The following is a 24,962-nucleotide window of genomic DNA, read 5'->3' as shown; positions in this document are numbered from 1 at the left end:
AAATCAGTTTCTCTTCAAAACTGAATAATTTCACGGTATATGTTATCTGCTGTATTCCCTAATAGACCTGACAATGAAAAGTCTGGATGTTTTGCCTTCCTTAGTGACTGTAAAAGGTGATTCCTCTGGATATGTTCAACAGTTTCTGGTTGATTACAATATGTGCATTTCCCAGTTGGGTGCTTGCCTATTCTATATAATGTGTGGTTAAGACCTGTTTGGTCGATTCTCAGTCGAGTGATGACATTTTGTTCCCTCTTAGGAAGGTTCCTGACGGAATCAGATTTTAAAACACATTTGACCATGATTGATAACTTAAAACTCAAAAATTCTAAATTGACTAAAACTATTAAATTGTTTAGACATTTTAAATGTATTCCGATTGTTTAACAGACCCTGAATGTTTTTTTGTTTGCTTGTTATTTTTTTTTATTTTTTTATTCATCTTTTCCTTTCCTTACATTTTATTTGTTGTATAATTTATTTTTATATAATTTTTATACTGTAAAATATTTTTGCAGAATTGTAATGAAAAATCTGAACATGCGAATATATTGTATTTAACTTTTTAAATAAAGTAAAAAAAACAGCTCTTATCATGGCTGCTACTCAGATACATTTCACTCCGTAAGGAACTTTTTATATATATTATATATATATATTGTATATATTATATATATATAATATATATGATTTTTTTTCGAAATGTTTGGAGAGATTCTTTTGTGAATGTAACCAATAAGAAGTAGCATGAAAATGATAAGCGCTGTTGTAATTCTCTAAAAATGCTGAGGAAAGGTGCTACAAAGCTTCCTTTCTTATCTCCTTTAGCAGTTGATACACTGGAGCATCCTTTACCAAAGGAAAGGAGATAATGCCGCCCCACAATTCCTGCATACTAATTGGGATTCTTGTTGATGATTATGAGTGGGCAGTGATATATGACCCTTTTATTTCCCTTTATTTCTATTTATTTATGTTGAACAAGTAACAAATACATACATTAGCATGAAGCAGCATGTTTGCTCATTCTCATGTTGATAAGAGTATTAAATATTTGACAAATATCCCTTTAAGGTACATTTGGAACAGATAAAAAATGTGCAATTAATTTGCAATTAAATATTTTAATGGATTGACAGCCCTAGTAGCAACACTTCTGAATGGAGGACTTGTAAAAGAGTATTTTCAGAGTATTGATACTTTTACTTAAATAAAATAGCTGAATTATCTCTCTCTCTCTCTCTCTCTCTCTCTTACGTACACAGACAATGCCATTTCCCACATTTATTTACATATATCAGTCAAGATAATAACAGATTAGGATGAATTTGGTTTGTGATAAACACAAACACCTGCACATGAATAACCACCTGCAGTCTGTATTTATACTGTGAAATGGAACCATTTCTACTGGCACAATGCCTTTATATTTATTCATTATTAGCGTCTCCATTTATTTATTTATTTATCTGATTGTGAGTTCATTATTTAATAACCCAGAATATGATTATGGTGTTTTATGAACACTAGAATTATTTATTAGGCCAACTCATATCAAACCTGACGCTCAGGAATTATCAGCCTCAGACGATAACTTATGTAAAAAAAATAAATCTTGCTGACAGACAGACTCTCAAACTCTCTCTGACTTTAATTGGAGGCTATCCATAATACAAGGTAATGGGGAAAATAACAGATCATGAAAAGAAAGTTGTTGTGGTCCCTTTGTTGTTCAGACGTACAATTAACACAGATTTTTAATTGGATGATGAATCGGAATACAAATAAAATATAGAACTTTGAATTTGTTCTTCACTCCTGTATGAAATTCCAGTGATGTTGAGATGTATCAGATGATGTCAGATGATAAATGGACTTGTCTTCCGACCACTCAAAGCGCTTTACACTACATGTCAACATTCACCCATTCACACACACATTCATACACTGATGGCAGAGGCTGCCATGCAAGGTGCCAACCTGACCATCAGGATCTAATCTAAATACTCATTCACACACCGATGGCACAGCCTTCGGGAGCAATTTAGTGTCTTGCTCAAGGACACTTCGACTGAGCCAAAGCTGCCCCAGGGGACCTGAAATACTTCTAGACGATGTAAAACAAGATTTACTTATTATTATTATTAATATTATTAAACATTTAATCAATGAATACATGTAAGACCAAAAAGCCCAGTGCCCAGAAAACAACAAAATACCGTAGAGACAAATAAAAAAATAATTAAAATGGTCGCGTAGCTTCAACTTAGCTGCAAATACTTTTCTTTTACTTTGGAGACTGTATTAGCCTCAAGTCTGACAGGTTTTAGCTGATTACTGTTGAACCAAGTCTTGCCCTCAGTTCTTCAATCCTGCTTGAAGGGATGGCTTAGCAAGCATCTCTGCAGCGTCATTTATTTCCACATAACAAGAGGCCAGAAGAAAGTCTGAATTTCTCCCCTGTGTGGACTGCCATGTAGTGTGTAATAGTTTTTATCTGTGCAACGAAATGGTTCCTCCCCTCTGTGACGTGCATGTGCTATGTTGGATTTACATTTGGTTTAAAACCTTTATCAGAAACAGAACTAAAGGGGGTATTCTCCAGTATGAGTTATCATGTGTTCCGTCAGAACTGCCTTGTGCGCAAATCGTTTATCACCAACTGAGCATATGAAAGGTTTGTGTTCTGGGTAGATTCTTATGTGTCTCTGTAAATGTACTTTCTGTGCAAAAGAGTTCTTACAGACTGAGCAGCTGAAAGGTTTCTCTCCTGTATGAGTTATCATGTGTGTCTGTAAACTTCCACTCTGTGTAAAAGATTTCGTACAAACTGAGCAGCTGAAAGGTCTCTCTCCTGTATGAGTTCTCACGTGTTTCTTCAGATCTCCACTTTTAAAGAAACCTTTACCACACACTGAGCAGCTGAAAGGTTTCTCTCCTGTATGAGTTGTCATGTGTCTCTTAAGAACTCCATTTTGAGTGAAACCTTTACCACACACTGAGCAGCTGAAAGGTTTCTCTTCGGTGTGAGTTATCATGTGTTTCTGTAAACTTCCACTCTGTGTAAAAGATTTCGGACAAACTGAGCAGCTGAAAGGTTTCTCTCCTGTATGAGTTCTCATGTGTATTTTGACATCTGCCTTGCGCAAAAATCTTTTATCACAAACTGAGCAATTGAAAGGTTTTTCTCCTGTATGAGTTCTCATGTGTTTATTAAGAGTTCCACGTCCAATGAAACCTTTCCCACACACTGAGCAGCTGTAAGGTTTTTCTTCTGTGCAAGATTGTATGTGTCTATTCAGATGTCCACTCTCAGAGCGGTTAAATGGTTTCTCACCAGCACTACATCTCAAATCACTGACAGGAACTTCATCATTTTTCAAATAGTTTAAACCTGACTGAGGTTCTCTGGTCTCCTTCCAGTCATCACTGTTTTCAGTCTCAGGTTCAGAACAGTCTCCAGTCTTGTCATTTGTATCTGGCTGTAAATGTGTATCTGGATCAGAGTTCCTGGCTTGTTCTGGTCTTCCACAGTCCTCTCCATCAGCTTCTGTTTCCATCTGTTCAGTCTGTCTTTCATGAAGATGTGAGGACTGAGGTTTCTCTTCATCATCTTCTTCACTCTTCACAGAGACAGGAGTGAATGTGAACTTGATATCAGCCTCCTCCAGCCATTGAAGCTGCTCTCCCTCCTGACTGGTCCAGAGTTCCTCCTGTTCCTCTTTAATGTGTGGGGGCTCTGGGTCCTCCTGGTCCAGACTGGAGCTCCACTCCTGCTGCTCAGGGGGAACCTCTTCTTTCCTCACCAACAGCTGCTGGACATCTGCAGGAAAACATTAAACACACACAGAGACGTTACAGAGAAATGTCGTTCATTCACATCACAGCTCAAAAACTCCTGATTGAACTTCTACAGATCACTGAGCATCAAACAGCTTCACAGTGTTCACTCAGCCGTGTCAGGTCTCTATACAACATCTGTAAGTGACTGCCAGTACACCCAAATACCCTGTTGTGTTTGTATCAGTCATGTGGTCGAGGTAGTCGTGCACGCCGCTTTGGTGTGATACACATGCTTTATTAAAATACTGAAATACTTTCAACTTCACATACTGTAGGCCTATGCCATTCCAATACCTTTTCGCCTTGTATAAAATGTATAATATACTGACTAAATAATACATGTTGTACCATTTACTATTAGAAGAAGAACTAACTGAACCAACCTGCTCTGGTAGAACCAGAGAGAGAACCAACCTGCTCTGTGTAACTGAAGCTGAGGGTGTAAAACAGCGTCCAGTAGTTTCTGTTGTCGCTCGTTCTCCTCTTTTGATCGAGAGAGTTCCTCCTCGTACTCTGCTATCGTTCTTTCAAACAGCCCACATATCTCTTCAGCAGCCGCAGTTAGTCGCTGCTTCACCAACGCTCTCAGCATCTGGACTTTACACATTTTACCACAATGACAGAAACTTGCTCTCCATCAGACTCCGTCAGAAACACAGTTTGCTCTCCATCAAACGGTCACTCTGACTAGCAGCTGTGTTGCTAACCAGCTAGCATGCTAAGCTAACTTCAGTAGCTTTGTAGGCTACCGGGAGATGAGTCAGAGGTCAGACCTTCAGAATAAAAGCTGAAGAGCACAAAGTCCATTCAGACAGGTTGATCCAGACACACAGAGGCTCTGATGGATCAGAACTGTTGGACAACAAAGAGACTCTGCTAACAAAACGTTACATGTTGCTGCTGGACGCCATCTTGATCAAATAGTGTGAAGTTAGCCTCAGTAAAGAATACCGCTTCCGGGGCACCTTCAAAATAAAAGTCCAGAAATTGTTACAGAAATTACTCAGAAAAACACACGCAAATGACTAAAATACACCATTTAAAGAGCTTCAAAACATTTCTCAACACAAGGAACAAATTAGTTGTTGCTTCTGAAGCTTTCAACCACAACCTGGGCCGTCCTCAGGGAATCTATTGCTCAGATGTCAATAAATGACTTGATGTTGTGGGACACTATGGTCTGATACCTTTTCAAAGAGCAGAGAAATAAAGAAACATATATGGAATGAATGGAGCAGCTCTTTCGGTTCTTGTGTTGCCTTTATTAAGTCCTTTCAGTTTGGGAAGCACTTTGTGTTCAACCAACTCAGTTTGAAGAAAGACAAATTTAATTACATTTTCATAGCTGTGAAAAAATAATTACCCAAATTAAAAAGATGATGGTAGTTTATTTCCCTTTCCTTTAAGTTTGGAAGATATACATTTTGGTCTTGGAGTGTAAATCTAATATTTCTTCTATTTCTGGCAAATTAGTGTATCTGACTCTTTTGTTAGACATTTAATGTTGTACAAGACCGTTGCTATCTGTGGAGATCTGTACATAGAGGGCTCCTTGTACCTCACTACATTTCAATAAACATTCATAAATATATATAAATGAAACAAAAAAAAAAAACAGAATAGGGGAGCATATTCACTTTTCTATGTTCTAAATATGCTCACATCACATTATCATATAAAATCAGATCAATATGTCAAAACATCAACTTATAACCAGATAAACAAACTACAGAAACCAAGTCAAATGTATCACTCAATTATCATGTCCTGTGCAAAAACTAAAATAAAAGCAGTGTTATAAACCAAGAAACACTGTAAATGACCCAATTTAAAGTTGTTTAGGAGATTCCACCGCGATGCTCAGACCTCGTCTCTGTAATTGACTCAATCCAAAAGTTAAAATTCATTGAAAAAAGATGGATGTAATCATTTTCAAAATGCACAACATGTTTTTATCTAACAAAATATTCTGTTTCAATCCATATTTGTTGCCATTTAGCCTTCAAAAACAACATTTACACTGCAGTCAAAAACTGTTTGCCCTCCCACTTGTCAAACACAAAGGGAGATTGCACCTGTATTAAAAGACATTCAAAGTGTCATTCATCAATAGATGCTTCAAATATTTAAACAAAAAAAAATACATTCAGTACAGCTCCTTCCCGTTTACAGAGCCAGGGCTGTATGAACACTAGACTTTTTCTAAGTGCACAAACAGAACGGACAGCAGACTGTGAGAAAATTCGCTGAATTTGACAAAAAGTGTCTTGGATTAGAATCACAGGCTTTACCTTTAAATAGGTATTTTTCTTATTATCATTAGAAAAAGAAAATGACTGGAGATAATAGATTAGGCTATGACAGAATTTATACGACACTAACGAGAAAGTCGAACGCAACCACTGGTGAGTGATCCAGGCACTCAGAGAGGGACGTGGCAGACTGGAAACACATAGTGAGAGAGAGAGCTCTCTTCTAACAAGAGGCCAGAGGAAAGTCAGTGAACTTTACACAAACACTGTAACTGATTTGTTTCTCCCGTGTGGACTGGCATGCGGTGTCATACTAGCTAATCCGGAAAACTTTTAACCACAGACTTTGCAACCAAATGGTCCTGTGTGTCGTGGCATGTGGTATGTCATCCATCCATTATCCGTAACCGTTTATACCATTCGGGGTCGCGGGGGTGCTGGAGCCGATCCCAGCTGACATTGGGCGAAGGCGGGGTTCACCCTGGACAGGTCGCCAGACTATCACTGGGCTGACACATAGAGACAGACAACCATTCACGCTCACATTCACACCTACGGGCAATTTAGAGTCAACAATTAACCTACCCTCTTTGGACTGTGGGAGGAAGCTGGAGAAAACCCACGCTAACACGGGGAGAACATGCAAACTCCACACAGAAGGGCCCCAAGCTAGATTCGAACCCGCGGCCCTCTAGCTGTGAGGCGACAGTGCTGACCACTGTGCAGCCCATGTGGAATGTCAGATTTATCTTTTGTATAAAAACATTACCAAACAACTTAAGGGGGGTTCTCTCCTGTATGAACTATCATGTGTCTCGTCAAATCTCCACTTTCAAAGAAATCTTTACCACACACTGAGCAGCTGAAAGGTTTCTCTCCTATATGAACTATCATGTGTCTCGTCAAATCTCCACTTTCAAAGAAACCTCTACCACACACTGAGCAGCTGAAAGGTTTGTCTGCTGTGTGGAGTCTCATGTGTCTCTGTAAATGTCCACTCTGTGTAAAAGATTTTTTACAAAATGAGCAGCCAAAAGGTTTCTCTCCTGTATGAGATCTCATGTGTCTCTTAAGAACTCCACTTTCAGTGAAACCTTTACCACACACTGAGCAGGTGAAAGGTTTCTCTCCGGTATGGACCAACGTGTGTTTCTGTAAATGTCCACTCTGTGTAAAAGATTTCTGACAAACTGAGCAGCTGAAAGGTCTCTCTCTTGTATGAGTTCTCATGTGTATTTTCACATCTGCCTTGCGCAAAAATCTTTTATCACAAACTGAGCAACTGAAAGGTTTTTCTCCTGTATGAGTTGGTATGTGTTTGTTAAAAGCTCCACGTTCAATGAAACCTTTTCCACACACTGGGCAGCGGTAAGGTTGTTCTCCTGAAGACTTTAAACCTGACTGAGGTTCTCTGGTCTCCTTCCAGTCATCACTGTTTTCAGTGTCAGGTTCAGAACAGTCTCTAGTCTTGTCATCAGTATCTGGTTGTAAATGTGTATCTGGATCTGAGTTCCTAGCTGATTCTGGTCCTTCACAGTCCTCTCCATCAGCCTCTGTTTGCATCTGTTCAGTTTGTCTATCATCACTTACAGGTACTTCATTGTTTTGCAGAGGGTTTGAACCTGACTGAGGTTCTTTAGTCTCCTCCCAATCTCTACTGTCATCAGTCTCAGAATCAGAGGAGGGTGAAGTCTTTTCATGAGTAGCTGATTGTAAAGGACTATCTGGATCAGAGTTCCTGGCTGGTCCTCCACGGTCCTCTCCATCAGCCTCTGTTTCCATCTGTTCAGTCTGTCTTTCATGAAGATGTGAGGACTGAGGTTCCTCTTCATCATCTTCTTCACTCTTCACAGAGACAGGGCTGAATGGGAACTTGATATCAGTCTCCTCCAGCCATTGAAGCTGCTCTCCCTCCTGACTGTTCCAGAGTTCCTCCTGTTCCTCTTTAATGTGTGGGGGCTCTGGGTCCTCCTGGTCCAGCCTGGAGCTCCACTCCTGCTGTTCAGGGGGAACCTCCTCTTTAACCACCAACAGCTGCTGGTCGTCTGCAGGAAAACAGTGAACACACACAGAGACTTTACAGAGAAATGTTGTCGTTCATTCACATCACAGCTCAAAACCTCCTTATTGAACTTCTACAGATCACTGAGCATCAAACAGCTTCACAGCGTTCACTCAGCCGTGTCAAGTCTCTATACAACATCTGTAAGTGACTGTAATATCATAATGCTGTAAATCTGTTTTTAGACTTTTAGTAAAACGGTCGAACAAATAGTAACCTGTACAAAGTTTTTTCTGCCATTATTCCCTCTAGGGATGCACCGATACCAATACCAGGATCGTCTCCAATAATGTGCTCATGTACTCGTAAAACTACTCCGATACAACCTTAAAGCAACGGGGTGTTACCCGACAAGATCAGTGCCTTGCATGTAGAGCGGTATATGAACTTTTTTTATAGTATATTGATATATTTTTAAATGAGATATAGGCAATATATTGAATGTGCCACAAAGTCTGTGAGTCTGTGAGTGAGGACATTGGGATTGGGCTAGTACACCCAAATACCCTGTTGTGTTTGTATCAGCCATGTGGTCGAGGTAGGCGTGCACGCCGCTTTTGCAGACTGAATTGAGATGCCTTTTACATGGTGTGATACACATGCTTTAATAAATGACTGAAATACTTTCAGCCTTGCATACTGTATGTCATGCTAATACCATTTCGCCTTGTATAAAATGTATAATATACTGACTAAATAATACATGTTGTACCATTTACTATTAGTACTGAATGTCATTTTCTTCATTACAAGTTGTCTTTTAATCAAACTTTAAGATATAGGCTAAGTTGTTGCTCTTGTTGAAGACTTACTGGGTTTAACATTATAGACCACTGACCACAAATTCACAGACCTGAATGATAACCTTTATGAAGTGGTTTATAGATGTCAGTAAACAGAGAGAGAAGTAAAGAGAACCAACCTGCTCTGTGTAACTGAAGCTGAGGGTGTAAAACAGCGTCCAGTAGTTTCTGTTGTCGCTCGTTCTCCTCTTTTGATCGAGAGAGTTCCTCCTCGTACTCTGCTATCGTTCTTTCAAACAGCCCACATATCTCTTCAGCAGCCGCAGTTAGTCGCTGCTTCACCAACGCTCTCAGCATCTGGACTTTACACATTTTACCACAATGACAGAAACTTGCTCTCCATCAGACTCCGTCAGAAACACAGTTTGCTCTCCATCAAACGGTCACTCTGACTAGCAGCTGCGTTGCTAACCAGCTAGCATGCTAAGCTAACTCAGTAGCTTTGTAGGCTACCGGGAGATGAGTCAGAGGTCAGACCTTCAGAATAAAAGCTGAAGAGCACAAAGTCCATTCAGACAGGTGTATCCAGACACACAGAGGCTCTGATGGATCAGAACAACACACTTCCTCACCAGAACAAAGAGACTCTGCTAACAGAACCAGACGCCATCGTGCTCAAATAGTGTGAAGCTAACCTCAGTAAATAGTTTAACTTCCGGGTCAGATTAGTTGGAGTTTCAAAATAAAAAGCCCAAAGTGTCACTGGAAATACAGACTCAGAAAAACACACGCAGGAAGATAGTTCAGTTCAGACCATGTTTATTGAAAGGTTTCTCTCCTGTGTGGATTCTCATGTGCATCTGTAAAGTTCCTCTCTGTGAAAAAGATTTCTCACAAACTGAGCAGCTGTGAGGTTTTTCTCCTGTGTGAGTTCTCATGTGTGTTTTCAAACATTATTTTCTGATTGTTTCACGGCGGTTATCTTCTAAAGCATAAATAAACACACTGTACTGGCCATTTGTCGGAAAATTCTAAATCAAACTTAAATCAAAGGGCCACTGATGCACTATGGGTAACGTGGTTTACGCAGGCAAAATAGTCCATTGTCCAGGCAACATGTATGTGTTTCTGATGATTTATTTTGCAAAAAAAACAAGCAAACATAGCACAAAGAAAACATGGATGTCGCTGCCTCTCTTGTTCTGGTAAAAAAACATCAGCCAGCCCAGATGCATGCTGGTCCTACCACCGTCTACTAACCTATATAACCATGGGGGCCCACAGCGTTACCCAAATCATAAACAAAAGAAAAACAAAATACTTATGACGCAAAAAACTAAATATACTAAACAAGAAAATAGTTAAACTAAACAAATAACAAGCAAAAGAAAACAACTAAATAAAGTAAACACCTAGAATAACAAATCAAACAATACTATTTATTATTAGTAAAACAACAACTAAATATTAACAACAAATAAATAGCTCCTACAGACATGTTAAAATTGTATTAATGTTGTGGCACGCTATGGTGTGATATCTTTTCAAGGAGTAAAGAAAAAAAGAAATGTGGAATGTGTATTTCAAGTTCTTCTGTTACCATTATTAAGTCCTTTCAGTCTTTTTCCTCTTACCGGCATCACCCTTTACAAATAAAGGCACCTGCCTTTATAATGTAACAGGATAAAAGACGGTGTCTAGAAGCCACAGAGGCTAACAATATAGCAAGCTAGCAAGTGGGTAACGTAACGTAGTAAATGCAAAGACATGATGAGGAAAAAGATGAGGCCGTTAGGAATATCAACATTTTCCTCATACGTATTATACAATTACGAAGAAGAACAATATACGACTAAAATTACAATATATTAACTTATTATGCACCAAAGAATTTACTTCCATGGCCCCGGCCATTTATGACAACGTCAACAAACGCGTCACACCTCATGAGCTCGAAGCTTTCAGAAACTTTCATGTTAAGAGGTCGTGAATACCACGAGAGGGGGGCGTTCATACCGACTCTTCTCGTGAACACGGTAAACACGACCCTATTTGAATAAACCATATACTGTATCTCAAATCACTGATGTGCCTTGCACACAAATCTTTTATCACAAACTGAGAAATTTAAAGGTTTCTCTCCTGTGTGGATTCTCATGTGCGACTGTAAATATCCTTTCTGGGCAAAAGATCTTACAGACAGCTGAAAGGGTTCTCTCCGGTATGAGTTCTCATGTGCGTCTTCATATCTCCACTTCTAATGAAACCTTTACCACACACTGAGCAGCTGAAAGGTTTCTCTCCTGTGTGAGTCATCACATGTCTCTGTAAATCTCCATTCTGTGTAAAAGATTTCTTACAAACTGAGCAGCTGAAAGGTTTCTCTCCGGTATGAGTTCTCATGTGTGCCTTCAGTTGTCCATTTTTAATGAAACTTTTTCCACACACTGAGCAGTTGAAAGGTTTCTCTCCTGTGTGAGTTCTCATGTGTGTCTTCAGATCTCCACTTTTAATGAAACATTTACCACACACTGAGCAGCGGAAAGGTTTCTCTCCTGTGTGAGTTCTCATGTGTGTCTTCAGATCTCCTCTTTTAATGCAACCTTTACCACACACTGAGCAGCTGAAAGGTTTCTCTCCTGTGTGGATTCTCATGTGTGTCTGTAAGCTTCCACTCTGTGTAAAAGATTTCTTACAAACAGAGCAGCTGAAAGGTTTTTTTCCTGTATGAGTTCTCATGTGTCTCTTTAGATCTCCACTTGACATGAACCATTTACCACACACTGAGCAGCTGAAAGGTTTCTCTACTGTGTGAGTCATCATGTGTCTCCGTAAAGTTCTATACTCTGTAAAAAAATCCTTACAAACTGAGCAGTTGAAAGGTTTCTCTCCTGTATGAGTTATCATGTGTGTCTTCAGATCTCCACTTTTAATGAAACCTTTACCACAAACTGAGCAGCTGAAAGGTTTCTCTCCTGTGTGTATTCTCATGTGTGCCTTCAGATCTCCACTTTTAATGAAACCTTTACCGCACACTGAGCAGCTGAAAGGCTTCTCTCCTGTGTGGATTCTCATGTGTGTCTGTAAACTTCCACTCTGTGTAAAAGATTTCTTACAAACTGAGCAGCTGAAAGGTTTTTCTCCTGTATGAGTTCTGATGTGTCTCTTCAGATCCCCACTTTTAATGAAACATTTACAACACATGGAGCAGTTGAAAGGTTTCTCTCCTGTATGAGTTCTCATGTGTGTCTTCAGATCTCCACTTTTAATGAAACATTTACCACACACGGAGCAGCTGAACGGGTCTCCCCCTGTATGAGTTCTCATGTGTCTCTTCGGATTTCCACTTTCAATGAAACATCTCATATCACTGACAGGGACTTCACCATTATTCAGAGGGTTTAAACCTGACTGAGGTTCTCTGGTCTCCTTCCAATCTCCACTGTCATCAGTCTCAGGTTCAGAAGAGTCCTCAGTCTTGTCATTAGTACACGGCTGTAAATGTGTATCTGGATCTGAGTTCCTGGCTGGTCCTGGTCCTCCACAGTCCTCTCCATCCGCTTCTGTTTTCAAATGCTCTGCCTCTCTGTTCTCCTCAGTTTGTCCTTGATGACGCTGTGAGGACTGAGCTTTCTCTTCATCATCTTCTTCACTCTTCACATGGACAATAGTGAATGGGAACTTGATATCAGCCTCCTCCAGCCATTGAAGCTGCTCTCCCTCCTGACTGGTCCAGAGTTCCTCCTGTTCCTCTTTAATGTGTAAGAGTTCTGGGCGCTCCTGGACCAGACTGGAGCTCCACTCCTGCTGCTCTTCTTTAACCACCAAAAGCTGCTGGTCTTCTGCAGGAAAACAGTAAACACACACAGAGACGTTACAGAGAATGTTTTGTGAAACAGTTGAGCAAATATTCACCTGTACATACATTGTTTTTTCCACCATTATTCCCTCTTACGCTCCATGTGCACAGTTGCAAAATGGACTGACAGACAGACACAACCAAAAAGATACAATGCATCAGCAGTAATGAGGTCATCAGTCGTCACATGACAAAACAACCAGAATGGTAAATGGACTTGCATTTATCTAGCGCTTTTCTAGTCTTCCGACCACTCAAAGCGTTTTAAATTACATGTCAGCATTCAGCCATTCACACACACATTCATACACTGATGGCAGAGGCTGCCATGCAAGGTGCCAACCTGCCCATCAGGATCTAATCTAAATACTCATACATACTTCGGGAGCAATTTGGGGTGAAATGTCTTGCTCAAGGACACTTCAACATGTGCATCACTGCATGTATAACCACTAGGGGTGGAACGGTTCACAAAATTCACGGTTCGGTTCACATCACGGTTTTCGGTTTGGTTCGGTATATTTGTTACATCAAATCACATCACATCAAAGCGTGTAGTAGATGTGTGTATGTGTACTGTATGTGTATGTATGTGTGTATATATATATATATATATGTATATATATATATATATATACATATATATATTTATATATGTATGTATATACATACATATATAAATATATATATGTATATATATATATATATATATATATATACACATGTATATATATATATATATGTAAATATATACCTATATATGTATATGTATATATATAGTGTATATATGTATATATATATGTATACACATATATATATATACAGTATGTATGTATGTGTATGTATATATATACATACACATACATATATATACATATATAGAATATATATTAATTTATAGAGGTATATATATACATATATATACACATATATATATGAATATATATATGTGTATATATATATACACATATATATATACATACATACACATACAGTACACACATCTACTACACGCTTTGGCGTGATATTGGGTTGAACTCATGTCGTGTATTTATTTGTATAGTGTGTATTTTGCATATAGTGTGTATATTTGTATGCTGCTCTTAACTTAACTTTTATACATACTTCTAATTAAGCAACATTTTCAATGCAGGACTTTACTTGTAACCAGTGATGGAAGAAGTATTCAGATCCTTTACTGAAGTAAAAGTACTAATAACACACTGTGAAATCACTTTCTGATCTCTTTCTGAACTATACTTAACCTCCATGTTAACCTTTATGAGAGACAGTTAGAACCTGGTCTGATGAACCAGAATGAGCAACCATTCAGGAGACCCTCACACTGACCCACATCGGTCTGATGTCAGTAGAACCAGAGAGAGAACAGAGAGAACCAACCTGCTCTGGTAGAACAGAGAGAGAACAGAGAGAACCAACCTGCTCTGGTAGAACAGAGAGAGAACAGAGAGAACCAACCTGCTCTGGTAGAACCAGAGAGAGAACAGAGAGAACCAACCTGCTCTGGTAGAACCAGAGAGAGAACAGAGAGAACCAACCTGCTCTGGTAGAACAGAGAGAGAACAGAGAGAACCAACCTGCTCTGGTAGAACCAGAGAGAGAACAGAGAGAACCAACCTGCTCTGGTAGAACCAGAGAGAGAACAGAGAGAACCAACCTGCTCTGTGTAACCGGAGCTGAGTGTTGTAAACAGAGTCCAGTAGTTCTCCAGAGTTCTCCTCCATCGTTCTTTCAAACAGACCAGATATCTCTTCAGTAGCTGCAGTTAGTCGCTGCTCCACCAACGCTCTCAGCATTCACACATTAAACACAATCACAGGAACTCTTTCTCCATCAGACTCCGTCACAAACACCGTTTCCTCTCATCAGACTCTGACTAGCAGCTGTGTTGCTAACCAGCTAGCATGCTAAGCTAACATGAATAGCTTTGTAGGCGTTCCGCTGCAACTTGGTGGGTAACCTTCAAAATAAAAGCCCGCTTAAAAAAAATGATTTAATTATTCACAATTTAATATATACCCCCAGGCTCGACCAATGAACTCGGATCCGTCCCCATCTGCAGGACAGATAATAATGCACACTGCATTTTCATAGACTGAGCTACTTTTTAATTCTGCACACCCCCATCAGCTCTACTCTGCACCTTTATAGACTGGTTTTACTGTATTCTACCAATAATGTACAGCTTATTCTGCACTTTAGTTTATTTTTATAAAATCTCTCTACCTCAGTTCTTATCCTGCATTATATTATATTTGACATTTCTTAATCCCCTGGTCTCTACTGTATATCTCCTATATTTTATTATCTATATCCCTGTTTGCACTAAATTGACATTTTTAATAGTCCCATATCTCAGTTGTTGCCCTGCACTATATTAATTTTTAACAGCTTCTTCTGTTCTATATTCACTTTTTTAACAATCCTGTACCTCAGTTGTTACCCTGCACTGTATTCCGTTTTAACAGTTTTCTTCATCTCCTGGTATTTTTATATCTGGTATATTTTTGCACTTTGCACTACTAACTTTTTTACTGCCTTTTTACTAACATGTTTCGCACTATGGAACTGTGATGCTGAAAACTTGAATTTCCCTCAGGATCAATAAAGTTACTATCTATCTCTCCATCTATCTATCTATCTATCTATCTATCTATCTATCTATCTATCTATCTATCGGCGACTCTTCGCCGTTAGTGCGAACGAAGCAGCGATTCAGAGAAATAAAACATAATTTTTCTGATTGTTTCACGGCGGTTATGCTCTAAAGCATAAATAAACACACTGTACTGGCCATTTGTCGGAAAATTCGAAATCAAACTTAAATCAAAGGGCCACTGATGCACCATGGGTAATGTGGTTTACGCAGGCAAAATAGTCCATTGTCCAGGCAACATGTATGTGTTTCTGATGATTTATTTTGCCAAAAAAGCAAGCAAACATAGCACAAAGAAATCATGGATGTCGCTGCCTCTCTTGTTCTGGTGAAAAACCATAAGCCCACCCAGATGCATGCTGGTCCTACCTGTCTACCTACCTATATAACCATGGGGGCCCACAGCGTCACCCAATTCGTAAACAAAAGAAAACAAAATACTTATGACGCAAAAAACTAAATATACTGAACAAGAAAATAGTTAAACTAAACAAATAACAAGCAAAAGAAAACAACTAAATAAAGTAAACACCTAGAATAACAAATCAAACAATACTATTTATTATTAGTAAAACAACAACTAAATACTAACAACAAATAAGACATATTATACAATTACGAAGAAAAACAATATACGACTAAAATTTCAATATATTAACTTATTATGCGTCGAAAAATTAACTTCCATGGCCTCCGCCATTTATGACAACGTCAACAAACACGTCACAACTCATGAACTCGGAGCTTTCAGAAACTTTCATCTTACGAGGTTGTGAATACCACGAGAGGGGGGCGTTCATACCAACTCTTCTCGTGAACACGGTAAACACTACCCCGTTTGAAGAAACCATGTATCTCAAATCACTGATGTGCCTTGCACACAAATCTTTTATCACAAACTGAGAAATTGAAAGGTTTCTCATGTGCGACTGTAAATATCCTTTCTGGGCAAAAGAGATCTTACAGACAGCTGAAAGGGTTCTCTCCTCTATGAGTTCTCATGTGCATCTTCACATCTCCACTTCTAATAAAACCTTTACCACACACTGAGCAGCTAAAAGGTTTCTCTCCTGTGTGAGTCATCACGTGTCTCTGTAAATCTCCATTCTGTGTAAAAGATTTCTCACAAACTAAGCAGCTGAAAGGTTTCTCTCCTGTGTGGATTCTCATGTGCATCTGTAAACTTCCTCTCTGTGAAAAAGATTTCTCACAAAATAAGCAGCTGTGAGGTTTTTCTCCTGTGTGAGTTCTCATGTGTCTCTTCAGTTCTCCACTTCTAATGAAACCTTTACCACACACTGAGCAGCTAAAAGGTTTCTCTCCTGTGTGAGTCATCACGTGTCTCTGTAAATCTCCACTCTGTGTAAAAGATTTCTGACAAACTGAGCAGCTGAAAGGTTTCTCTCCTGTGTGTAACCTCATGTGCATCTGTAAATTTCCACTCTGTGTAAAAGATTTCTGACAAATTGAGCACGTGAAAGTTTTCTCTCCTGTATGAGTTCTCTTGTGTCTCTTCAAATTTTCACTTTCAATGAAACATCTCAAATCACCGACAGAGACTTCTTCATTATTCAGAGAGTTTAAACCTGACTGAGGTTCTCTGGTCTCCTTCCAATCTCCACAGTCATCAGCCTCAGGTTCAGAAGAGTCTCCAGTCTTGTCATTAGTATCCAATTGTAAATGTGTATCTGGATCTGAGTTTCTGGCTGGTCCTGGTCCTCCACAGTCCTCTCCATCAGCTTCTGTTTTCAAATGCTCTGCCTCTCTGTTCTCCTCAGTTTGTCTTTGATGACGCTGTGAGGACTGAGGTTTCTCTTCATCATCTTCTTCATTCTTCACATGGACAGGCGTAAATGGGAACTTGATATCAGCCTCCTCCAGCCCTTGAAGCTGCTGTCCCTCCTGACTGGTCCAGAGTTCCTCCTGTTCCTCTTTAATGTGTTGGGGCTCTGGGTCCTCCTGGTCCAGACTGGAGCTCCACTCCTGGTGCTCAGGGGGAACATCTTCTTCAACCACCAACAGCTGCTGGACGTCTGCAGAAAAACAGTAAACACACAGATACGTTACAGAGAATTTTTTGTGAAACAGTTGAGCAAATATTCACCTGTATATACATTGTTTATACGGCATTATTCCTTCTTACACTCCATGTGCACAGTAACCAAACAGACACAAACTGTAAAGATACAATGCACCAGCAGTAATGAGGTCATCAGTCGTCACATGATAAAACAACCGGATATCCCTGATTGTAATTAACTCTTTAATGTGACAGTTACACGAACAGATGTTTAGATTTCAAACAGCTGCATGTTCTCATCTTTGGGATAAACTTGAACCAGCAAACATCTGAGATGGAAAATCCATGTAGGTGTTCTCAGAGAACCAACTTGTACTTTATGCTTATGGAAGTTTTTATTGGACTTTATTAGTTGTAATCTACAGAAGACATTCCACAAATGTGTACCATGATATCCAAATATTTTACTTTCCACAAACATGTATTTTTGTATTTGTGTTGTGTAAAGTCACATTCACAAAAACAAAGGGCGATTTGCAAATACGAATAACTTACTCTGTAAATACGTATTTTAAGGTTTACATGTAAAGTGATATCTACACATTTGTGCATCTATTTGTGCACGTGGAATGATATTTGCGCATTTGCAGATCGCTTCCTGTGGATTTATGGGCCACATGACATTTGTAACTTTCCTCCTGTTTGTTTACAGAATTTTGTCCAATTGGTACTGCAGCAGATCTGTAAATAATAGTTGTAATCCACAGAAGACAATTCACAAACATGTACCATAATCTGCAAATATTTCACTACCCACAAACGTATTTTTGTATTTGTGTTGTGTAAAGTCACATCCACAAAAATACAGGGCGATTTGCAAATACACATAACTTACTCTGTAAATACGTATTCTAATTCCACATAAAAATGTTACAGGTTTACATGTAAAGTGATAAACACACATTTATGCATCCATTTCTACACTTGGAATGATATTTGCGCATTTGCAGATCGCTTCCTGTGCATTTGTGGGTCATTTGACATTTGCAACCTCCCTCCTGTTTGTTTACAGAATTTTGTCAATTTGGTACAGCAGCAGATCTGTAGAAACAATCTGTGAGTAAGAGGTGCATTTACTAGCTCCACCAGGAGGGGGCGACATTACCTCACATGAGCTGACGGAACTATATACAGTCTAAAGCTATAGAAGTAGACTTTAAGGAGACAACTAACAGCCTGGCTTTAGGAGGTGAAAGACGACGTGGAATATCTTTATTTAACACGAGTCAGTGACTAAATCAGTTTGATTGCATTGTTTTCTATTAGAATGAACGAACTGGACGATAGAGACAAAGCGCTGCGCAGCGTGCGTGTTTTATCAGACTTCCTGTTTCTATTTCCTTATTCCAAAAGATGAGGAACGGCTGATTGGTGAAATTATATTAGTATACATAAATGATGTTATCTGATACGATACCTCCTTATTTCACTACAAACACCCATCTTTTAAGTGGTTACGTCTCTACTCTTGACCGCACAGCTGATAGGAACGTGGTTTGTGTACATGGCGTAACATGAGTACATATTGACGATGTGGAGACAGAGCGTCCATGTGATTAGGCTTTAAGTCAACAAGATAAGAAGATAGATTTGTCTTTTTATTTACTTATAGCCTGATGGACGCTCAGCTGTCTCCACATTGTTAAATATGCACCTATGTTATGCCATGTACACAAACCATGTATACATACATACCAACCTGCTCTGTGTAACTGAAGCTGAGGGTGTAAAACAGCGTCCAGTAGTTTCTGTTGTCGCTCGTTCTCCTCTTTTGATCGAGAGAGTTCCTCCTCGTACTCTGCTATCGTTCTTTCAAACAGCCCACATATCTCTTCAGCAGCCGCAGTTAGTCGCTGCTTCACCAACGCTCTCAGCATCTGGACTTTACACATTTTACCACAATGACAGAAACTTGCTCTCCATCAGACTCCGTCAGAAACACAGTTTGCTCTCCATCAAACGGTCACTCTGACTAGCAGCTGTGTTGCTAACCAGCTAGCATGCTAAGCTAACTTCAGTAGCTTTGTAGGCTACCGGGAGATGAGTCAGAGGTCAGACCTTCAGAGCACAAAGTCCATTCAGACAGGTTGATCCAGACACACAGAGGCTCTGGTGGATCAGAACAAATAGTGTGAAGTTAGCATCCTTGTTGGAGATGAGTCAGGCCTCCATGAAGAGCGCCGGTTGACGATCCGGACTTTCGTAGTGGTCAAACGGCGGTACTGCAGCTTCCGTGTCCGTCACGTGATGCCATTGGGCCCAACAATGCTTCCCCCATAGACTAACATTGGGAAAGAGACGTCTGTAACTCAGCGGATCATTTGTATTTAGGTGAATCAACTTCCCATCGAACACTCTAATAGCCCTTATTTAAAAAATAACGTTTTTAAAGTTGTAAAATGCAGTAATAGCTGAATCCAGAGTTATTTCCCATCCTCCGTTTTTTTTTTTTTGCCTTTATTTCACAAACTGGTCATACTGGTTCAATTACAAAGAAAAACTGTAAAAGGAACAAGACAAAATAACAGATGCCAGGGGATAAACAGCTTACAAGTACAAAGCCAGGGAAAGTAAACATTTAGATAAATAATTTAAAGGAGGTGCATAAAGTTACCGTCTTAATAGCTTTTTTGTTTTCGGAGGAGAATCAGTTTAATGAATTGTTTGGTTTCATGTTCAAATACAAAAAAATAAAGGTTTAGATTTACTAAATTTGGATTTATGTATATGAGATTTAGCTAAGAAAATAATCAGATTAATAATATAATGTTCTTTGATTTTACTGTTGGTCGCAGTTTTTATCCAAAAGTCAGAATTTATTGAAAATAAATAGATGTAATCATTTTCAAAATTCAAAACATGTTTTTAATCTAACAAAATATTCTGTTTCAATCCACATTTGATGCAATTTTAGCCTTCTTACCGAACAACTAAAGGGGGTTCTCTCCTGTATGAATTATCATGTGTCTCTTCAGATCTCCACTTTCAATGAAACCTTTATCACACACTAAGCAGCTGAAAGGTTTCTCTCCTGTGTGGAGTCTCATGTGTTTCTGTAAATGTCCACTCTGTGTAAAAGATTTCTTACAAACTGAGCAGCTGAAAGGTTTCTCTCCTGTATGAGATCTCATGTGTCTCTTCAGATCTCCTCTGTCAATGAAACCTTTATCACACACTGAGCAGCTGACAGGTTTCTCTCTGGTATGGACTAACATGTGTTTCCGTAAATGTCCACTCTGTGTAAAAGATTTCTTACAAAGTGAGCAGAAGAAAGGTCTCTCTCTTGTATGAGTTCTCATGTGTTTCTTAAGATCTCCACTTTCACTGAAACCTTTACCACACAATGAGCAGATCGAAGGTTTCTCTCCTGTATGAGTTCTCATGTGTTTCTGTAAATGTCCACTCTGTGTAAAAGATTTCTTACAAACTGAGCAGCTGAAAGGTTTCTCTCCTGTATGAGTTCTCATGTGGTTTTGTAGACTTCCATTCTGTGTAAAAGATTTCTTACAAACTGGGCAACTACAAGGTTTCTCTCCCGTATGAGTTCTCATGTGTATTTTCACATCTGCCTTGCGAGAAAATCTTTTATCACAAACTGAGCAATTCAAATATGTTTCTCCTGTATGAGAGTTAAATGGTTTCTCACCAGTACTACATCTCAAGTCACTGACAGCAACTTCATCATTTTCCAAACAGTTTAAACCTGACTCAGGTTCTCTGGTCTCCTTCCAGTCATCACTGTTTTCAGTGTCAGGTTCAGAAGAGTCTCCAGGCTTGTCATCAGTATCTGGTTGTAAATGTGAATCTGGATCTGAGTTCCTGGCTGGTTCTGGTCCTCCACAGTCCTCTCCATCAGCCTCTGTTTCCATCTGTTCAGTTTGTCTTTGATGAAACTGTGAGGACTGAGGTTCCTCTTCATCATCTTCTTCACTCTTCACAGAGACAGGGCTGAATGGGAACTTGATATCAGCCTCCTCCAGCCATTGAAGCTGCTCTCCCTCCTGACTGGTCCAGAGTTCCTCCTGTTCCTCTTTAATGTGTGGGGGCTCTGGGTCCTCCTGGTCCAGACTGGAGCTCCACTCCTGCTGTTCAGGGGGAACCTCTTCTTTAACCACCAACAGCTGCTGGTCGTCTGCAGGAAAACAGTGAACACACACAGAGACGTTACAGAGAAATGTTGTCGTTCATTCACATCACAGCTCAAAACCTCCTTATTGAACTTCTACAGATCACTGAGCATCAAACAGCTTCACAGTGTTCACTCAGCCGTGTCAAGTCTCTATACAACATCTGTAAGAGATTGCAATATCATAATGCTGTAGATCTGTCTTTAGACTTTTAGTAAAACAGTCCAACAAATAGTAACCTGTACAAAGTTTTTTCTGCTATTATTCCCTCTAGGGATGCACCGATACCAATACCAGGATCGTCTCCAATAATGTGCTCATGTACTCGTAAAACTACTCCAATACAACCTTAAAGCAACGTGGTGTTACCTGACAAGATCAGTGCCTTGCATGTAGAGCAGTATATGAACTTTTTTATAGTATATTGATATATTTTTAAATGAGATATAGGCAATATATCGAACATGCCTCAAAGTCTGTGAGTCTGTGAGTGAGGACATTGGGATTGGGCCAGTACACCCAAATACCCTGTTGTGTTTGTATCAGCCATGTGGTCGAGGTAGGCGTGCACGCCGCTTTTGCAGACTGAATTGAGATGCCTTTTACATGGTGTGATACACATGCTTTAATAAATGACTGAAATACTTTCAACCTTGCATACTGTATGTCATGCTAATACCCTTTCGCCTTGTATAAAATGTATAATATACTGACTAAATAATACATGTTGTACCATTTACTATTAGTACTGAATGTGATTTTCTTCATTACAAGTTGTCTTTTAATCAAACTTTAAGATATAGGCTAAGTTGTTGCTCTTGTTGAAGACTTACTGGGTTTAACATTATAGACCACTGACCACAAATTCACAGACCTGAATGATAACCTTTATGAAGTGGTTTATAGATGTCAGTAAACAGAGAGAGAAGTAAAGAGAACCAACCTGCTCTGTGTAACTGAAGCTGAGGGTGTAAAACAGCGTCCAGTAGTTTCTGTTGTCGCTCGTTCTCCTCTTTTGATCGAGAGAGTTCCTCCTCGTACTCTGCTATCGTTCTTTCAAACAGCCCACATATCTCTTCAGCAGCCGCAGTTAGTCGCTGCTTCACCAACGCTCTCAGCATCTGGACTTTACACATTTTACCACAATGACAGAAACTTGCTCTCCATCAGACTCCGTCAGAAACACAGTTTGCTCTCCATCAAACGGTCACTCTGACTAGCAGCTGTGTTGCTAACCAGCTAGCATGCTAAGCTAACTTCAGTAGCTTTGTAGGCTACCGGGAGATGAGTCAGAGGTCAGACCTTCAGAATAAAAGCTGAAGAGCACAAAGTCCATTCAGACAGGTTGATCCAGACACACAGAGGCTCTGATGGATCAGAACTGTTGGACAACAAAGAGACTCTGCTAACAAAACGTTACATGTTGCTGCTGGACGCCATCTTGATCAAATAGTGTGAAGTTAGCCTCAGTAAAGAATACAGCTTCCGGGGCACCTTCAAAATAAAAGTCCAGAAATTGTTACAGAAATTACAGGCTTCCTTAGAAATACACACGTAGGAAGATAAATGATTAAAATAGACTTTTTAAAGAAAGACATTAATTGACCTTGAAGGTTCATTCTTGAACTTGGAAACAAAAGCTTCCAAACATTTCTCAACACGAGGTCCAAATTAGTTGTTGCTCCTGAAGCTTTCAACCACAACCTGGGCCGTCCTCAGGGAATCTATTGCTCAGATGTCAACAAATGACATGTTAAAATGTAATTTGTGTTGTGGCACACTATAGTGTGATACCTTTTCAAAGAGTAGAGAAATAAAGAAACATATATGGAATGACTGGAGCAGCTCTTTCGGTTCTTGTGTTGCCTTTATTAAGTCCTTTCAGTTCGGGAAACACTTTTTACTCATTCAACCAACTCAGTTTGAAGAAAGACACAAATGTTATTACATTTTCATAGCTGTGAAAAAACAAATATTCAAAAGATGATGGTAGTTTGTTTCCCTTTCCTTTAAGTTTCAAATGGAAGATATACATTTTGGTCTTGGAGTGTAAATCTAATATTTCAACTGTTGCTGTCAAATTGGTGCTCCTGAGTCTTTTATTAGACATTTTATTGTTGTACAAGAGCGTTGCTATCTGTGGAGATCTGTACATAGAGGGCTCCTTGTACCACCACATTTCAATTAACATTCATGAATACTGTATATATTAATGAAACAAGAAAAAGAAACAGAGTATGGGAGGATATTCACTTTTCTATGTTCTAAATATGCTCACATCACAAAAAATAAAAATCAATCAATCAAATCAGATTAATATGTCAAAACATCAACTTATAACCAGATAAACAAACTACAGCAACCAAGTCAAATGTATCACTCAATTATCATGTCCTGTGCAAAAACTAAATAAAAGCAGTGTTATAAACCAAGAAACACTGTAAATGACCCAATTTAAAGTTGTTTAGGAGATTCCACCGTGATGCTCAGACCTCGTCTCTGTAATTGTCTAATTCCAAAAGTCAAAATTCATCGAAAAAAAGATGGATGTAATCATTTTCAAAATGCACAACATGTTTTTATCTAACAAAATATTCTGTTTCAATCCATATTTGTTGCCATTTAGCCTTCAAAAACAACATTTACACTGCAGTCAAAAACTGTTTGCCCTCCCACTTGTCAAACACAAAGGGAGATTGCACCTGTATTAATGAACATTCAAAGTTTCATTCAAAAACCTGAATAGATGCTTCAAATATTTAAACAAAAAAAATACATTCAGTACAGCTCCTTCCCGTTTACAGAGCCAGGGCTGTATGAACACTAGACCTTTTCTCAGTGCACAAACCGAACGGACAGCAGACGCTGAATTTGACAAAAAGTGTCTTGGATTAGAATCACAGCCTTTACCTTTAAATAGGCTTATGTCTTATTATCATTAGAAAAATAAAATTAAAATGACTGGAGATAATAGATTAGGCTATGACGGAATTTATACGACACTAACGAGAAAGTCGAACGCAACCACTGGTGGGTGATCCAGGCACTCAGAGAGGGACGTGGCAGACCAGAAACACATAGTGAGAGAGAGCTCTCTTCTAACAAGAGGCCAGAGGAAAGTCAGTGGACTTTACACAAACACTGCAACTGATTTTTTTCACCCGTGTGGACTGGCATGTGGTGTCATACTTGCTCTTCTGGAAATTGTTTTTACCACAAACTTTGCAACTAAATGGTTCTTCCCCTGTGACGTGGCATGTAGTATGTCAGATTTATGTTTTGTACAAAACCTTTACCACAAACAGAACAACTAAAG

General features: G+C 39.2%; 5 protein-coding genes and 1 pseudogene across 5 annotated transcripts in view; all 6 read right to left on the bottom strand.

Moving 5' to 3' along the window:
• The window catches only part of LOC119503782, a 119,123-nt pseudogene that overhangs the window by 6,720 nt on the left and 87,441 nt on the right, over window positions 1-24,962 (bottom strand).
• On the bottom strand, window positions 1,632-4,506 carry LOC119503783 (gastrula zinc finger protein XlCGF57.1-like). Its single transcript, XM_037795775.1, has 2 exons — window positions 4,261-4,506; window positions 1,632-3,826 (listed from the first exon to the last, which is right to left on the bottom strand). Exons 1-2 carry the CDS (start codon window positions 4,451-4,453, stop codon window positions 2,589-2,591), a joined length of 1,431 nt encoding a protein of 476 aa, XP_037651703.1. The 5' UTR covers window positions 4,454-4,506; the 3' UTR covers window positions 1,632-2,588.
• Window positions 6,693-9,328, bottom strand: LOC119503780 (zinc finger protein 771-like). The gene is made up of 2 exons (XM_037795772.1): window positions 9,083-9,328; window positions 6,693-8,143 (listed from the first exon to the last, which is right to left on the bottom strand). Exons 1-2 carry the CDS (start codon window positions 9,273-9,275, stop codon window positions 6,876-6,878), a joined length of 1,461 nt encoding a protein of 486 aa, XP_037651700.1. The 5' UTR covers window positions 9,276-9,328; the 3' UTR covers window positions 6,693-6,875.
• Window positions 10,971-14,885, bottom strand: LOC119503769 (gastrula zinc finger protein XlCGF57.1-like). The gene is made up of 2 exons (XM_037795755.1): window positions 14,441-14,885; window positions 10,971-12,745 (listed from the first exon to the last, which is right to left on the bottom strand). Exons 1-2 carry the CDS (start codon window positions 14,577-14,579, stop codon window positions 11,097-11,099), a joined length of 1,788 nt encoding a protein of 595 aa, XP_037651683.1. The 5' UTR covers window positions 14,580-14,885; the 3' UTR covers window positions 10,971-11,096.
• Window positions 16,169-22,949, bottom strand: LOC119503860 (zinc finger protein 2 homolog). The gene is made up of 3 exons (XM_037795880.1): window positions 22,590-22,949; window positions 20,890-21,651; window positions 16,169-17,475 (listed from the first exon to the last, which is right to left on the bottom strand). The coding sequence occupies exons 1-3, from the start codon at window positions 22,780-22,782 to the stop codon at window positions 16,400-16,402; spliced, it is 2,031 nt and encodes a 676-aa protein (XP_037651808.1). The 5' UTR covers window positions 22,783-22,949; the 3' UTR covers window positions 16,169-16,399.
• Window positions 23,247-24,962, bottom strand: part of LOC119503861 (zinc finger protein 2 homolog) — a 41,615-nt gene continuing 39,899 nt past the window's right edge. Inside the window, 1 exon segment of the mRNA XM_037795881.1 lies at window positions 23,247-24,962. Within this exon segment, the coding sequence (XP_037651809.1) occupies window positions 24,875-24,962 (88 nt within the window). The 3' untranslated portion in view covers window positions 23,247-24,874.

This window comes from Sebastes umbrosus, chromosome 15 (assembly GCF_015220745.1).
Source record: "Sebastes umbrosus isolate fSebUmb1 chromosome 15, fSebUmb1.pri, whole genome shotgun sequence".
In the NCBI taxonomy this organism is placed as follows: Eukaryota; Metazoa; Chordata; class Actinopteri; order Perciformes; family Sebastidae; genus Sebastes; species Sebastes umbrosus.
The sequence above is the reverse complement of the archived record's forward strand: the minus strand, read 5'-3'. Positions and strand labels throughout refer to the sequence as shown.